At 52.5% G+C, this 16,824-nt stretch overlaps 1 protein-coding gene across 5 annotated transcripts in view; it reads left to right on the top strand.

Annotated features, from left to right (window-relative positions):
• The window catches only part of LOC142410244 (uncharacterized), an 83,135-nt gene extending 75,173 nt beyond the window's left edge, over positions 1-7,962 (top strand). For all 5 annotated transcript variants that reach the window (XM_075502387.1, XM_075502383.1, XM_075502385.1 and 2 more), the window contains 4 exons: positions 658-723; positions 2,165-2,264; positions 3,477-3,629; positions 3,847-7,962. In XM_075502387.1, the coding sequence (XP_075358502.1) occupies positions 658-723; positions 2,165-2,264; positions 3,477-3,629; positions 3,847-5,144 (1,617 nt within the window). In that variant the 3' untranslated portion in view covers positions 5,145-7,962. The remainder of the gene's footprint in view (positions 1-657; positions 724-2,164; positions 2,265-3,476; positions 3,630-3,846) is intronic.
• The last annotated feature ends 8,862 nt before the right edge of the window (positions 7,963-16,824 follow it).

The following is a 16,824-nucleotide window of genomic DNA, read 5'->3' as shown; positions in this document are numbered from 1 at the left end:
GCACCGGCCATGCCACACCATCAGCCGTGTCAGTAACAGCAAAGCTGTGTGCGAGCGCTGTGCCGGGCACTAGACAGGGATGGAAAAGTAGTAGACTGGGGTGATGTTGGTGAGGTTTTTAAGATTTTTCCTTAGCCTGTCAGGCTGTCCTGCTCCTGCAGCAGCCATGCCTTGCAAATGAGGTAGTGCTAGCAAAGCTGGCTTAACTGTGCAGGTCTGGATTTACCTGTGGGATACTTGGGGTTAATAATTTTTGTGGTGCTCTGAGAGGTTCACATGGGAATTGCTATGGAAACAAAAATGGTAGTCTGCAAGGAGTGCATAATTTGAGTTCCTGGAAGGTTTTTGTAAATCCCTGGAGTAGATATTAGGCCAGAAAAGCTTCTCCTAGAAATCCCTCTCCAAAGTTGTGGCTGAAGTCTGGCCACATCGAGGATCAGGTTCAATGAGTATCTTGGGCAAAGGGCCAAAGCAGGGCTTCAACATTGGTATTTAAAGCAGGGGTTTTGTTGGGAGACAAACCACAGCCAGATCCTACACGCAGACCCCAGCATTAATAAACCAACCAACCAACCTCCCCAAAAGCCCTATGAGTTGCTTGAACCTCCAGCAGCCAGCCTGGTGAAATGCCTGTTTCTCTTTGCTGTCTTCTCCTAGGACAAGGAGCAGATGACCACAGGGATTTACACGACCAAGTGGTTCCTGCAGTGTTTCATTGACCGGGTGAGAATGCTCTGCGGGTTGTTTGCTGCTCTGTCACTTGCATGCATGGTTAATCCGCCTGTTTTTTTGAAAAAGTATCATAATTTGAAGAAGGTGTTAATATTTTATAAGGTGGGATATTATGCACACTTATAAGGCAAAAAGAATTAATAAGGGAGAAGCTAAAAATAACTGCATGTCACTGATGACAAGCCAATTCCTGCTGCCTCATCACAAGCGGTCTCTGGGAGATGGCTCAGCAGCAGCAGTATAAGCTTCAAAGTCGGGAGAGGTCTTTCTCTTGCCCACTGGCGCTGCTGCAAAGGCAATTAACCTCACTTTGGCTCTGGAAACAACGTAGAGAGAAAAAGAGCTGGAGGCACAAACCTGAACAAATAGCACTGCAGCAGCTGCAGGCAAAGGAGCAGGCTGGGCACTGGAGACACATGAAAGCATGAGAAAATTACCCTGATTTGTCCAGAGCTAATTTGCCAGTCCCAAGCCAAGACTACTTTATTCTTAGGGGCAGCATTGTGCTTGCAGACTTGAACACAAGATCCAGACTTGCTAACGTTTAGGACATCTGTGTGTCCCCAGTCTCAGTTTTCTGCTGCCTCGTCTCCTATAAAACAGTGGATGACCTCTTCTCCTTGAGAGCAAACTCACTGCTTTGCAGTCTGTCACTAAAAGGTGTATAAAATGCAAAATCCCTTTAACTGCAGTAACATGTGGTAAAAGAGCTGCAACGGCCAGTTGTGCCAAATTCTGGAGAGTAAGCACAGCATCCTAAATTTGAACTTAAATATCACAGTAGGACTAGTATTAATTCCTGTGTTGGTGAGATGCCTTAAATCTTTGCTAGGAGATGATGGGCTGCTCCATCATTTTGAATATCAGTTCACTCCTGTTTGTCAGATTGGGTCCAGGTGCAAATGAAAACCTCTGGCAGAGGTTTTTCTAGCAGGCAGAAATAAGCCTGTATATAAGGAAACCCACTTCTCTAGACACCAAAGGAGTGATTTTTTTTTTAATGCTTAGTGAAAGCACCAATGGGCCTTCAGACCTAGCCCATAAATAGCCCCTCATCTGTTTGGGCAGTTTGGATGGATACAGGAGTGGTTTTGTGTGCCCGCAAGGCTGAAAGATGATGATGCTCCCTCCAGGGTAGAGGAATCCATGTGCTAGTATGCCTGTGCGGAAGGTTTCTCCTTTTTCTGCATTCACAGCTGGGTTTTAAGTACTTTCCCGGCCACCCAAGGGTGTTAGCTTTAAGGCGAAAGCATAGATAATACAATAGGTTTTTGTGTTATAGATGAATCCTGGACATCCAGTGTCTCGCCCTGGTGTGTTTTGGTGTGAGGGGACGAAGTGATACCACCAACCTCTGTATTATCATCCCATCAATCAGTGCTAATGACTGTGGTGCTAAAGAGCTGGTTTTTTGTTTGTGTGTTTGAAACAGACCCCCTTCACCCTCACCTTGCGGCTGTGGGATATCTACATCCTCGAAGGAGAGCGGGTGCTGACGGCCATGGCTTACACCATCCTCAAACTGCACAAAAGTAAGGTCCCAGCAGAGCGCGTCTCGTATGGCAGAGGTGGCACCATGCTGGGCCACCCTTGTGCTGCCGACCCGGAAAGCCTTGCTGGCCGCTACCAGCCTACTTGGTGCCCTGCGCTGGCCCCAAAAGGCACAGTCCTGTGCTGATGCTCCAAGGAGGAAATGAGATGCCACAAGGGTTGAAATCCTGCACTCCAGTGCACAGCAAACCCCACCTGAAACGCTTCCAGCTGCCTCTTTCTGCATGCTGCGCCCCACGTCTTTTATCAGTGTGCTTTTAGGGGCAATACAGACAGCAGTCCATCTGTCTGCAAAGCTCTATGTGGCAGTTCAGCTGAAAAGGCTGTAGAGGGAGAAATAAATCCATTAATATACTTCTAAAATGACCAAAACCTGGTTTTCTTACATAACATTAAGGCAGTGATGTTTCTTTGAGACTTTGAACCCCTCCACTCCCATAAGCTAGTTGCCTTGCTTTGTCACCCTGTTAGGTCTTTAATCTGGGACAGGAGCGATGCTGATATTGCATGCTGAGAACCTTTGGGCCAGTGGGATTTATGGGACTGCGTGTGTTGGCTTCTGCAAACAGCCACCCTGCTCTTCCTTCAGTTGAATGAAGAACAGGCTATCCAGACATACATCTTCAACTATCCCATTTGTTTGCAAAGACTGGGAAATGGGCAGGCAGGCAGAAGTTTCAGCCTGGCTGTGAAATCATGTCTCTTCCTTGAGGAATGTGTGGTGCGGATCAGCATCCCTGCCTGCATCCCGTTCCTGCCTGCATCCCTGGCGTGGGGCAGCATCCCTGCCTGCTGGCTGGTGCAGGTTGGCATCCCTGGCTGGCGGTGGCAGCTGCTGGCAGTGGCTGTTCAGTCTGGGTCTATCTCATGGAGCTTTTCCTCCTCCTAGAGGTATTGGTGAGAACTTCCAGAAATGGCCCGAAACATGCATCCTGGTCAGCATAGGTCCCAGCCCCACCATCATCCTGCCATTGCTGAGCTACTGCCCAGAGGTGGCACGGATATGTAAATGTATCGACAACCCTAAGCAACAGTGGGAAGGTGGGAGAGAGGCAAAAACGTTCAGGCTGTCCCACCCCAGAGTGGGAACAGCAGCAGAATACCAGATAAAACCAAAGCAATGCAACCCACGCTCGTGCTGCGCTGCAATTTGGCCGTGCCGCTGCCATTAACTCCTTTCTACCATCCCCCAGAGCGCTTGCTGAAGATGACACTGGAAGATTTACGGGAATTTCTGCAGGAGAAAATTGCCGCTTCCCTGCAGTACGAGGACGATGCCGTCATTGAGCAACTGCAGGTGTCAATGACCGAACTGCGCAAGATGAAATTTGACCTCCCCCCGCCAGGTGGGTAGAGGGGAGGGTAGGCAGCCCAGCGGGAATGGCTGGTGGTACCTGTGTGCCCTGGGGACAAGAGCATCCCTCTGGCATGGCTGGGAGCCAGGACAGCCAGAAGGGCTGGCATCCGCTGGGTGCAGCATCTACCTTCCCCGCAGTCAGGGCATGCAAAAATGAACCGATGCACAGTTTTGGTTTTATTTTGTTTTCTCCACTTCCAATGCAGCAAAGCCTGAGGAGTTCCCACGGAAACCCCTGGGCCTGGAGCTTTCCCTGAACCCAGTAGCTGTGAAGGGCAACATGGCAGTCAATGGCCAGAACGGCCGGGTGGGTGAGCACCCCCCAGAGAGGGAGCTCCATCCCCACAGAGGTCCCGGGGCACCGGGAGGAATGACAGCGGTGGAGGCAAGGATTCCCACCCTCCAGGGCAGTGAAGCAGCTGAAGCAACGGACATCCACCTGCATCCTCCTGGTGGGGGGCCACCAGGAGAGGAGGGTTGGGTGGAGCCCACCAGGGACGAGCAGCCGCCATCTCTTCTGAAGCTGAGTGAGACGCAGGCCCATCATCACCTCCTGCCTATGGCCCTGCCTCCGGAGCAGCCTCTTCTCATTCCTGGCTGTGCCATGGTGGATCATGAGTCGATCTCCCTCCCCACCCCGGCTGAGCATGATTCCTTGGCCTCCTCTCTCCAAAACACACCAAGTCCTTCCAACTCAAGCACCGCTGAGCTTTCCGCTACGGACCATGTGGTATGGCAGCCAAATCCTGCTGCCCTGCCGGCAGGAGAACAAGCATCTTCCCTCTGCAAAGAGAAAGTGCTCGATGCACACCCTCATCCTCTGCCAGGTGGCTGGCAGCGGCTTTCCAGCACATCGCAGCATGACAGCTCCCCCAAGAGCGAGTGCAGGGAGGAGATGGCCGAGAAATGCTGCAGAGCGGCACTGCCGGACAAAATGGACTTGAAGCACTTGGCATCCAAAGCTGCATCCACGGGGGAGCTCACCAGCCTGCAGCAGAACAGGCCAGGGAGCGCCCCCAGCACCGCGCACTGGCCGGAGGGCTTGGGCGCACTGCCCACGCACAGGCTGGCAGGCAGCAGTGTGCCCATCTTATCCAGCAGCGAGTCGGAGGCAGCGGGGCTGGGCGAGGGCTGCCCCTTCCAGCGGGCGCCGTCCCCCACAGTGGAGGGGAACAGCTCCTACACCATTATCAAAACCACCACTCCCCTCCACCTGGCCCATGCGACAGAGCAGGACTTCTTGAACAGAAAGCAGGTGGCATTGCCTCTGCTGGAGACTGGATGTCTGCCTGCCACCTCTATGCCACCACCTCTTCCGCTGGACCCGGAGGAGGCAGATGCCCAAAAAAGCCTCCAGAAACCTTTAAATGCACTGAAAGCCCCACGACCGCCCCTGAGCCCCAAACCAAAATTACCGTCACAGGTTGCCAAAGCCCACTCAGAGAACAGTTTCCTTTCAGGTTCTCCTCCCCTGGCAAAGCTGCCCAAATCAGTGACGTTTTAGTGGGGATGGGGGGAGGTGAGGGAGAGGAAGCAGGCGCTGGAGCAGCACCCTCACCCCATTTTTGGGACACCCCCCACCCCCCCCCACCCCCAGCAGGGCTGTGTCGGGGTGACAGCACAGCAGCCATCGCTTGTCGAGCTGTGCTTTGGTACGAGCACCCAGCGAGGAGATGGAGCGGTGGCCGCCGGCACCAGGAGGCACCAGCAAATTGGGTTTGCATCTTTCCTGTGGACAAACTGGAAAGTGCTTTCATTTTTTTTGTTCCTTGAAGCTCCCTGAGCCTCATCACATGTCAGGGGAGAGGCAGGGCTGGTGAACGTGTTGCGTGTTTTCTTCTGCTCCTGCCTGCCATGGGTATTCATGGCCACAGAAGTGGGCACAAGGCATAGGAGTCCGAAATGCTTTCTTTAAAATGCCCGATCAGTGCAGCCAACAGCATTGCTTTCAAAGGCCTTTGTAGCAATAGAACTTTATTTCTTTTCCCAGACCTGCAGTTGTAGGCAGCAGCATTTTCAGGCAGGGCCATGCCATCCCGGCGGGGTGCAGGCAGCCCCACTGCCTACTCTATGCAATTCCACAGAGCAGTGCCCAGATGTACCTGGCTCCTGCCACGGTGGTGGATGGTGTCCTGGAGGGGACGTTTAACAGCTGGTGAGTCCCTGGGGGGTGTCTCCTTGGTTGAGCCTGGTCTCTTGGGCTGAGTGGCCGTTCTGCTGGCCTTTCCCTTGCAGGTCCAGGGCAGCAAGCAGGCTCACTGCCTTTCCGTTAGCTGAACAGGAAAAGGGGCTGCTGCCTTGGGAAACCGCCTGCCTTCACTAGCAAGCTGCTGGAGGTGTGATGGTGTCTAATCACAGTGCCCAAGCTGAAGACTGCTTTTACTTTGACCAAGTTAAGTGTCAGGGTGGAAACGGCATAGGAGTTGAGGAAGGGGAACACATTGCCCAGAACCTGATCTCAGCCCTTCTGGTTTAGCCCACTCAGAAATCAACAACCAAGGAAGGAAACCTGGGCACAGAGATTTGGAAGATGATGCTGTAGAGCATCACCACAGCCCACTGCTTAGGAGATAACACGATGGGTGCCCACAGGCCCACTTGCCCTTCATGCACCAAGTCCTGGTGGCCTGTCCATCTCCTCCCCATCCCAGGGTGTTACTGCTGCACAGCCCAGACTGTTGGCTGGAGGTGTGCAGGGACCCGGGGACAGCTCACCCCACTGAAAGAGGTGGTCCAAACTCCTGTTCCAGTATCTACTTCACCCCTACAGGTGAAGGGACTTCATCAGGAAGGAAGATCAATGGAAGCAGCAGGAAATAAACTAGTCCAGATGTGCTCTATTTGACTGCTGTTCAGAAGGGGTGGCTGCAGATGCCACCTTAGGTGGGACTGCAGGTGGGATTCCCATTCCTTCAGTGAAGACCCTGGGCAAAAGCTCCTTTAAGTTCAAAGGAGACTTTGAAAACTGTTTTTTATCTTACAGGCTGCTTCAGTAACATAACCTGATCTGAAGCCTACCTGGAAGCCCAGCAGAAAACTTCCACTAAATTACTCTGTGGGGTTTATCAGGGGTTTTTTTTCTTGTGTGCATGTGGTAGTTTATGTTAGCAGCAGGGAGAGTGTCAAAGGGAGCAACCCATCTTTCTTTGGATGTAGCCAGTCAGACCACAGCACTCAGCTTCTGTTGCAACCCTGCTCTGTTGGAGACCCCATCTTCTGCTGAGTCTCCAACGTTGCTCATCCTCTCTCCCTCTGCAAAGCAGGGATAACCTTATTAGCTACCTCGCAGGGGTGTTGTGAGGAGTTGAGAGTTGCTCTTTGAGGAGAAGTGCTGTATGAATGTTCAGTATTTGTGTTTTGAGACACCACAGGTCATTTCTAGGACAACGATGCTTGAATTGGTTTTAATTTAGAGTATGTTTTTCAGTAACTGTGCAGTAGTTAAACCTATTTGTGTGTTAAAATACGTGGGCAGTATTTCAGAACAGGTATCGATTGCCTTTTGCTAGCAGCCCACTGGCCTCTGCAGCTCTCTGGGAAGCAATGAGAAGCATCTGAGGGCTGGTGGTGACCTCTTGGCTTGGCTTCTGTAGCTTTGTGGTCTGTCCTCTCGCACACATAGGAATCCTGCTAACGTCTGCGTGTTTGGCTCACACGTGCAAGAGCTGAGACCTCTTTCCCCTCATTTTGACCTTTCCCCCTCATTTCGGGCACACAGCCTTTGCACGTCATGTTGCACACGCGCCTGGGCTCCTCACCCAGTGTGTGTCTGGGATGTTTTGCAGTATTTACATTTTAAAAAGTGGTTTGCTCTGATTTTGGAGAGCTGTCAAATGCACAGTACCTGTTGCACAGCATTTGGTGCATGGTGTTCAACAGGAATTTGGGGGGTTCCTCCCCTCCAAGCCCTAACAGGAACAAGCAGCAAGGTTCCAAGCCTGGGGGAAGCCACCAGCTGGTTTCAGTAACCTTTGGACCAGGCAGACACAGGCTCTGTGTCCCCACCAGTGTGCTTCTTGCTAGGAAGGTGTCCGAGCTCCTCACTGTGTCATCTAAGCTCTTCTCCAACCTGCAGCCCCTGAAAGCTGGCAGGTTTGGGAGGAGTTCCTAGGGCAAGGTAGCTGGAGCTGGCTGGGAGCCAGCAACATGCATTGCTTTCCTTGGAGTGATGCTCTCACCACAGCACATCAAACCATAAGCTACTAGGAGATGACCGATCCTCTTGCCTCTGCCTTTTGCTGCATATGAAGGTGTGGCCAGGAGATGTCTGTGGCAGCAGAGGTGGGCCAGACATGGCCCAGCCTCAGCTCTTTCGCTGGGGATAGGAAGGGAAGGAGAAGGGCGAAGGTGGCAGCTCAGCAGGACAAATAACTGGCCCAAGTGACTTGCACGCCTGCCCCAGCCTTCTACAACGGCCTCAGCCCTGTAGCAAAAGCCACCCTTACTGCAAGCAAACTCAGGAAGGTGGCTTCCCCTGTCCTTGTCCTCACAGCCCTGGGATGGCTCTCACCTTGCTGCCTTCCATGTAGTTTTAAATACCAACGTTGTGGGTTTGGGGGGTGCATTTTTTGGTTTGTAATTGAGCACTTTGAGTGGCTGTGGCACCAGCAGGCAGTAGGAGCCACAGGGACTGGCGCTGGGGACAGTGGTCAAGGTCAGGGTCTCTCGGCTGTGCACTTTTGAGAGCCTGGCTACCATCTGCTTTTCTTTTTAATTGCTATTCTTGTTTACAGCGTGGAACGCTTCCTCCGTGACTCTTTCTAATGCATTATAATTATTACTTTTTTAAAAAAAAAACCACCATTTTTATGTTTGTGCTTTTTTTCTTCTTTTTTTTGTGGGTTTTTTTTGTAGGGAAGTTTTTGGGGAAAAAAAGGTCAATCAATCCTTTTTAACGCTGATCCAAACAGACTGTCCAGAGTACTTGATGCTGTGTTTTACATGGTTGTAATGATAATGGTTAAAGAAGTTTAGCATAAAATCAGACTCCACAAGGTTTCTTGTGGCAATAGATGCTGTAGCAAGACCGGTTGCCTTCTGCTGCTGGCTTTTAGCTTGGTTCACCAGGTGTGCTTCAGCTGCAGCAGGTCCAACCTCTGCCTCTGCCTGAGATGGTCCAATACTCCATCTCTGCCTTCCTCCCTGCTTTTCTACTGCAGTTAAATCCAGGCATCCCCAGCAGCACTGGAAAGAAAACTGCTCCTTTCTACATACTGCTGTCTTCTCCTGGCTCGCTGAGCCAAGGGCAGCATCCTGCCCCCAGCCCCTGCACATCCCTTCCGACACATGGCCGGTGGCCAGCAGCCGTACTGCAGCCTTCTTTTTTGGCCGCGATTTTGGGTTTGGAGTTTGTTTTCCTGCCTGTGGGCAGCACTGGGAGCAGTGGACGGGACAGGGAGTAGGTGGACACAGCTCCTTGCACGGCGGGTGGGTGAGTGGGTGGGTGCGACTCACCATGACGCTACGTGAGTCAGGACTGATTCATGCTTATGCCAGTCACTGGGAGTGTAAGGTGGTACTGCTCACAGCTGAAAATGGATTTTTAAAAGCTGTGTGCGAGCAGCACCTCTGACACACCCCAAATTTTGCAGCCAGTGCTTCCTGCGCTTAGATGGCCATGGTACTGTTGGCTTTGGGGTATTAAATTTGGGCAGTATTCTGGTTTCCCCTGCCATTTGGTACTTAAGCAACATGGTTATGGTAAATGCAGGGTCATCTGTCTCTACCAGAGCAGCACAGAGAGCACAAAGACTGACAGCAAAATGGAATGGCCAGGATTAGCTAAACGCCACCCTAGGATTTAAGGGCAGCGCAGGAAATGTGGCATCCCTGTGCATCACCCACTGGTATTCCTGCTTCTAGCAGTGCTCTGCCTCACCTAAAAGAGGTCAAACAGGAACAAAAAAAGCTCCTACCTTGCTCTCTAATGTCCTTAAGTTAGTTCATGTATATTAACTGGTTAAAATCTGGTCTGCAACCCTGTGAAAAAAAAAAAAGCCAGCACAAGTAAGCACCACAGCGGAGCAGCAGTGCAGTGAGGATGCAGCTCTCTGCTCATCTCCCATATCATTTCACACTGGATGCCAGCCCAGAGATGCTCCACTGTGAGCATGGGTGGGACATCCCTGGGCTGGAGTGAAGCAAACCTCGTCCCTCCCATGTTTCCAGGTGTCCGCAAGCAGCCCAGTTGCACAAGGTGCTTTGTGTCACCTCCCGGCCAACAGCCCCACTGAACCTGTTGGCTTTCAGGCGGTGCAGAGGAAGCAGCCAGTTGGGACTGGGTTTGAAGGCTGTGGCAGTTACCTATGCGACAGGCACTGCAGGGTTTAGGATATGGCATTTATCCAACTGCTGGGACAGCTTCAGCTCCATGCTGCCGGGGAGGGAGCAGAAGTGTCCAGAAGGGCAGGGTTTCCCCCAGGGAAGGTGAGTCGTGCTGGGTTTGAGGGATGTAGCAGGCAGAGTCCTATTCATCTCTGAAACAGCCTTGGTTCACTCGCTCATTGAAAAAAATGGAGTAAGATGTTGCTTACTGGCATCCATGGTCCCTGCACTCCATGCACATGCCTGGTCATGGCCTCCTGGCTGCAGCAGGGTGCGCTCACCCTGCCTCTGAGGGGACCGGGGACAGGCAAGGCTCCACTGCATCCTCTGACAGCATCCTTCCAGCTAATGCAGGAGCCACAGCAGTACCCAGCCTTGAATGGGTGCTGATCAGGGGTCCCAGGTAGGGTTTTGGGGCTGGGCTCATGGGGGACATGCCAAGCACCCACTGCAGAGTCCTCCCCGGGGGGAGGCCATCCCTGGGACTTGACCTCCATCCCTTACCAGAGAAATGAAAGACCTCAGTGTGGGTCTAAGGGTGGATACCTGGTGTGCAGCCCAGGCTAAGTGCCTGGCCTTCAGCTGGTGCCAGGAGCAGCAGGTCACCAGCACGCACTCCTGCTGTGGGAAGGTCCCTGCACTGGAGATGCTGGTGTCCCCAAGGGGACGGGAGCACAGACAGCCCCTGCACCAGTCGAGCAGCACCCCCTACCCCCTTACCCACTCCTATGCCACCCAGGGCCTGAGTGCTGCTCCCAGGGGACCAAGAGCAGGACACCTGTGTAGTCCCAAGCCCAAGCTTACCAATACCCATTTGCTGCACAGCGCTGGGGCCAGTGGCAAATGAATTCTGTAGAAGGTAGTGAGGCTGCTGCTTAAATCCTAATGGCTTTGTCAGCCAGGGACTGGTCCTCCCATTGCCTCTCCCTCCATGCTTGGCATTTGCCAGTATTCCCATTAAATCCCCCCTTTCCCTACTGGAGCGACTGCTCTCGTCACGGCTTTCAGACAACTCTTAACACCAGCTCTCCAGCTCCCAGGGCTGGTCCCTGTCCAGAAACCGCTCCAACACAGACCCCACAAGCCCCGCAAGCTGTGCTCAGCCCTGGCAGCTCCCTACAGCTCCTGTCCTTCCTGGCTCATGAACAGCCAAACCAGCAGCGCCAGGAGCTGGGACAGACAGGTGGCCACATCTCGCCTTGTCACTTGCTGTCTCTCTGCCAAGCTATGGCTGCGCTCCTCATCCTTCCTGCCCACCACCCACCACCGCCAAGTGCTTGGCAACCCTGCTGCGTGTCTCCACAATACATCAGCAAGTCAGCACTGAATAATTGATGCTAAGTGGAGCCTGGAGCAGAGCCAAGCTGAGGGAGGCAGCAAGGCTTTGGGCTGTTTGTTTTAGGCTCTGGTCCTGGGGGAGAGAGATGGGCGTGCTGTGTCTGAGAGCTTTGCACCCCAGCCTGTTTGGCAAAGGCAGTGCCAGAGGCAGCTAGGCCTGGGACCCTTCCTCCTCTTTGGCCTGCTGTGCTGCTCGCCTGCTGCTCACATGCTGCTGTGCTATAGCTGTGTGCTGCTGTGATGCTCATGTGCTGCTGTGTTGCTTGCCTGCTGCTCGCGTGCTGCTGTGCTGCTCATGTGCTCCTTGTGTGCTGCAAAGGGGCTGTTCACAGCGGTGGCTTGGAGCTGGGGAGCAGAGCGAGGGCACGCAGAGTGCAAGGCGTGCAGCCCCCAGCAGCCTTGGCTGAGGCCGGTACCTTGGCTCTGCTAGACCACAGACCCTGTACTTGACCCACAGAGAGAGCAAGGCTCACCTGCCCTAGGAGAAATGAAGCTGCACGTGGGGCCAGCCCCATCTGCCTGTCCTAGTTCCCCCCAGTTGCTGGTGGCCAGGGTGTTTGCTGTCACACCATCCTCTGAGCAATGCCACCCCCTTCCTACAGCACATCATAGGGTATAAACCGGCACACAGAGAAAATAACAGCCCAGCAGCTCAAAGAGGCAGGTCTGGCCCCTTCCCAAACCATCTCCCAAATCCTACAACCTCAGCAGCTGAGGAGGCCCGCAGGGCATGCACCAGCATCTTCCTGGTAGTGAGGCAATCACGCTCACCTAACAGGACGTGGGCACCACAAGCACAGGAAATAAGCAAACCAAAGCTGAAACAACTTGGCCAACACCACACTAGGAGACACAGCAGCTGGTCCCACCCCACGAGTGTCCCTACTCACTGGCAGCAGTTACAAAGGAACCCAAGATGGGGATGGAGATGGCTTTGAAGGCACACACAAAGGCATGAGTCCGAGGGATTGGAGCCACTAAAGCCTGGCTTATTTAGCCCTATTCTTCCCCGAAGTAAAATAGGCTCTTTCTAAGACACAGAGAAAGGTTAACTGTAAGAAACTTCCATCCTTGTTCCAAAACTGGTATAAGGTCCCTAGAGGTATCTGCAGATAGATGGGGTGCAACACCACAAGCCCTTGCTTCCAACCACCCCATTAAGGGCCACTCTGGTGCCCTGGAGGCCACTCAGCCCAGCCCCATGTCAGAGCCCCACTCCTGGGGTATCTAAGCCTGCAGCTCACTGCGGAAGCTTCCCCCACACAGTTGCTTGAGGAAGCTGGTTCTTGGGTGGCTTTGCTTACTTTTCTGGCTCCTGGTGGAGCCAAGGAGAAGTGATACAGAAGTACCGCTCAGGCTGGAAAGGTCTGCAGCAGCGGACTGGACTGTAGTCCAGAAGGGAAACCTTGTCTGCTCCTCCTTACCCAACCACACAGCAAGTGAGAAGGATGAGCCCAGCACTTAGCCAGGGCTGCTCTGTAAAACTCAGCCTTTCATTCAGCTACCCCCCCGTCCTCCCCGCCTCAGGTGTCTCTCCAGCAATGAGTCATTGCTGCCAGCTCCTGCAAACTCAACCCAGATGCTTGCCAAAGCCTTCAGCAAGTACCATGCACTCATCTGTTTTGGAGTTGCCATCTCTGCTGGCTTAGGCAAATGCTTCTGTGGAAGCCCTCACAGATGAAAAGCCATGAGATCTGTTCCAGTACTTAATCAGCATATTTAAGGACTTGTAAGCAATTCTGTCAGTTGACTCAGCTGTGATGTCTCTTGAGCCCCAAGCCCTCTGTAGGGTGTGGAGTGCTTGAATGATGTGGGAGAGAAAAGCTTATAGGACTGCTTATAGGAAAAGCTCAGGACTGACATCAGTCCTGAGACATCTGGACCTGACCAGACCAAACCAGACCAGACCTCCTTAGCTATTCCATCATTTAAGAACAGGTTCAAGGGTGGCAATCCTCCATCAGGGGAGATGCAGCCTCAACAAATAATCAGTACGATGCTGCCTGAAGCCTTCTGAGAGGTGGTGTTGACACTGGCCCAAGATCCATGGCACAGCACCAAGTTTAGTCCAGCCTTGCCATGACCAGCTGAAGAGATCACAGCAGCCAGACATGAGCTGATGTGCCCAAATAGAGCAAAAAGCTTACCTCTGTGGACTTCTGCAGCCTCCAGCTATGCAACTGGCACAGCTCTTCAGAATAACTGCATGTTCTGCTCTACCTAAGCTCATGCCACAGAAGCAGAACTGAGATGGGCAACAAACTCCTTGTCATAAGAGAAAAGACTGCAGTATCTGAAAACCACATCTTCCAGTCCAGGTACTTCTAGAACAAATACGTCTTAAATAACTATGGGGAAAATCAACTAAATCAACTCCAAACCCAGCAATTCCTTCTCCAGACCTACGTTCACTCTAATGAAACTGTAACCCTGATACTACTTTCAGACTCAAGAAGTTCAGCTAGCAAGCAGAGAACACATTGTGAACTCATATACTGACATCCTGCCTGTCATGACCAGCAAGTTGCTATCCTGTACCCAAATTACCAGCACCAAAGATCAGATCAGATCAGAGCTGACGTATCTTACTGCGCACTGAAGATCTGTCATGATTCTCCTGAAGCCAACCTCCTGGAAGAAAGATGCAGTACTACATTAATACACTATCAATACATGATTTCAGGGGAAGAGCTGTGGCGTCAAGCTTTTAGCACCTCCTTTTGCTCCCAACCTACCTCCAACTTTCAGCATGAACTTGAGCATTGGCCTGAGTTGGGCTTCATTGTGATCTTCTAATTACAGCAAAAAGCTAACCAACGGTGCTTCCAGCTACTGAGACGGCCACGTTACTGACCAGCACTGTTTGAAAAGGGTCCTGGCTGCCTCGCTTCTGCTGGGTGCAATCCACAAAAGGAATGAGATTAGTCTGCAACCTGCCAGACTCGGACCACCACCTATCAGCCAGGCCCTCCTAAGATGCTTGCAGTCTCCAGTTCCAGCTCCTACCTGCCTACTGGCTTTCTGAAGTGCTGTCCTGTCATAGCACTGTCCTATAACCTGCACCAAGATGAAGGTGTACCCTGGCTCCTGAAGAACCCTACTGACTCCTAGCACATCTCTCTCTGCTTTAGCCGTACATAAAATAGGATTATAACCAGCCACCCCAGAAAAGAGACTCTCAATATCTGGAACCACTTGAAGTGTACAACAGATAAAAGATGTCAGGTTTCAACTAGACTCTTCCACAAGGAAGAAAAGCCTGTCTGGTGCCTGATGGTGTGCTGCTGAACACAAACAGTGACTGCAAAACCACTGATGAAACAGCTCATCTTCAGCACCCCTCGGTGCAACAGCCATGAAGAGTGGCCCAAGGAAGCAACAGTATTTTGCAACCAGGAGACACTCGAACAAGCTACAATAACACATGTGACTTGACCAGACCCAGAGCTTTCCTGAGCAAGCTGGAAAAACCTCACCCTGAGGGGTGCAGAAACCTCTCTGAAAGGGAGATGCTCATACTTTGGCTTCCTGCTCCTGATCAAGCTGCTGAAGGACTTTGTATTCTGGCAAGTGCTGCTCTAGCACACCCTTGCCAAGATGTGCTAGCCTCTTGCAGCTGCAGCTGGTGCCCACCCTGTGAAGACACCTCGCCCCTGGTGCTCCCCGGAGCTCCTCAGCTTGCTTGACCATGGTTTCCAGTCCTTGACTGTGGTTTCTGGCTCCCAACCAGAAATGAGAGGATACTCTCAGTGGTTAGAGCCATCCAGAGTCCAGTCCTTGAGAGAGCCCCAAACACTGAAAGTTAGAGCCCCAAACACAGAGTTACTTCTCATCTGAAGGCCTCCAGACAGAGCTATCCCATCCTTCACCAAGAGCCTGGTGAAGGATAGGATAAGCTCTATTGCAGAAAAATAGCACCAGGTTGCTAGTGCAGTAACACCACCAAGCAAGGGCCCCCACGTCAACCCACCCACTAACTGTTAAGGCTTTTAGTCATCTTCTAAAGGGACGAAGTAGCCCTCCCCTCTGCCCTGCCTACAGTTACACACAAGCTGCCATCTTAGGAACAAAACCCATACTTCCAGGCTTCACACTTCAAACAGCTTAGTTTGGGAGGTTTTCTGGGAGCCTCTGGTCCAGCCACCACGTAACACCAGACTCCTCATCTTCAGCAGTCCTCCAGCATGGGGACAGGTGCTACTGCAAACAGCACACCCAGCTAAAGGCAGGGCAGGTCTTCCCTTGGGTTACTTCTCCCACTCAAGCTGGGATTAGCCCTTCTCCTGCAGGAACTGGGTGTCAGGCAGCTGCAGCCAGGGTGGGGGCTGTGCCCCACAGCAGTTTGGAGCAGGCAAGTACAAAAAGCAAGCTGTTAGCACAAGTCCTTTCTTGCCCAGGCCAAAAGCAAAGGCAGCAACTCCAGGCAACACTGGAGTTTAATTCTGCTGCTGCCTGGCATGACAGAGGATGAGGAGTGGGACGGGAAGCTGCCCACATGGATGCTGGGAACCCTTGGGTGGGCTGTGGCTTTGTGCCGGCAGTGACCAGGGCTTCTGTACCAGTTTTGCCGTGTGAGGCATGCGACTCACACGCTGCCTTCACCACTTCCAACCCCTGCCGGCCTCGGCTGCCAAACCTGGCGCCTCTTCAGGCCTGGGCTAGCCCATGCAGAACGGCTACCCACCACACTTGGCTGGATCACCTTCCCCCTTTGATGCTCTTAATTCTGGATGCCAGCTAAATTAGCCTGTGCAATAGCTTGGGAGAGGGAAAGACAGCGAGCACTGGGCCGCCCGCTGCACTGACTGCAATGCTTCATCTTGGCTCTGCAAGTGAAAGGCACATGGAAGAAGCCAGTCAGACCCCAGGCAAAAATCCCAAAGGAGCAGGGCTGAGCGAAGACAGGCTTCCCAACAGATTAGCCTTTATCCAAAACACTCTTACCCACTCTAAACCCAAGGACTGGAAGTCTGAATCCTTTAGTTTTAGTTGTTGAGCAGTCAGACAGCCGTCTGCAGTGCAGGAGAGACCTTCTGCTACGTGCTCACCAGTAATTAAGCCGTGCACAGGGCAGACGAGGATTTGCATACATTATACACTGCTGACAGACCAGAGCAGCCCAAGGCATATGTTCTATGCAGGTATTAGCGTTAGCTAGGTGCTGGAGGGGAGCAGAAAGGCCTAATTCTGCCTCTGGAGCACATAACATTTGGGAGGTGCTGTGCCAGAAAGAGCTCCCTGGAAAAAAAATCAAGGAAGCAAAAAACTGGCACCAGCTGAGGTGAACCCAGCTCTCAGATCTACTCCCCAATGCTTCTTCCCTTCCAGGCATCGCATCTGAGGCCATAAAAAAAATCCCACAAGGACTAGGTTGAAGGCAAAGCACCCAGGGGAGCACTGAGGACAGGCTTGGACTGGTTGTGCTCTTCCACTCCACCAAAACTTCGGGCCAGCAAAGAGTTTCAGGTGGGCTGGGGGGGATGGGACATGACAACGACTTGCTGGAGACAAAGACAGCTCTT

Source organism: Mycteria americana, chromosome 5 (genome assembly GCF_035582795.1).
Source record: "Mycteria americana isolate JAX WOST 10 ecotype Jacksonville Zoo and Gardens chromosome 5, USCA_MyAme_1.0, whole genome shotgun sequence".
NCBI lineage: Eukaryota > Metazoa > Chordata > Aves > Ciconiiformes > Ciconiidae > Mycteria > Mycteria americana.
The sequence above is the reverse complement of the archived record's forward strand: the minus strand, read 5'-3'. Positions and strand labels throughout refer to the sequence as shown.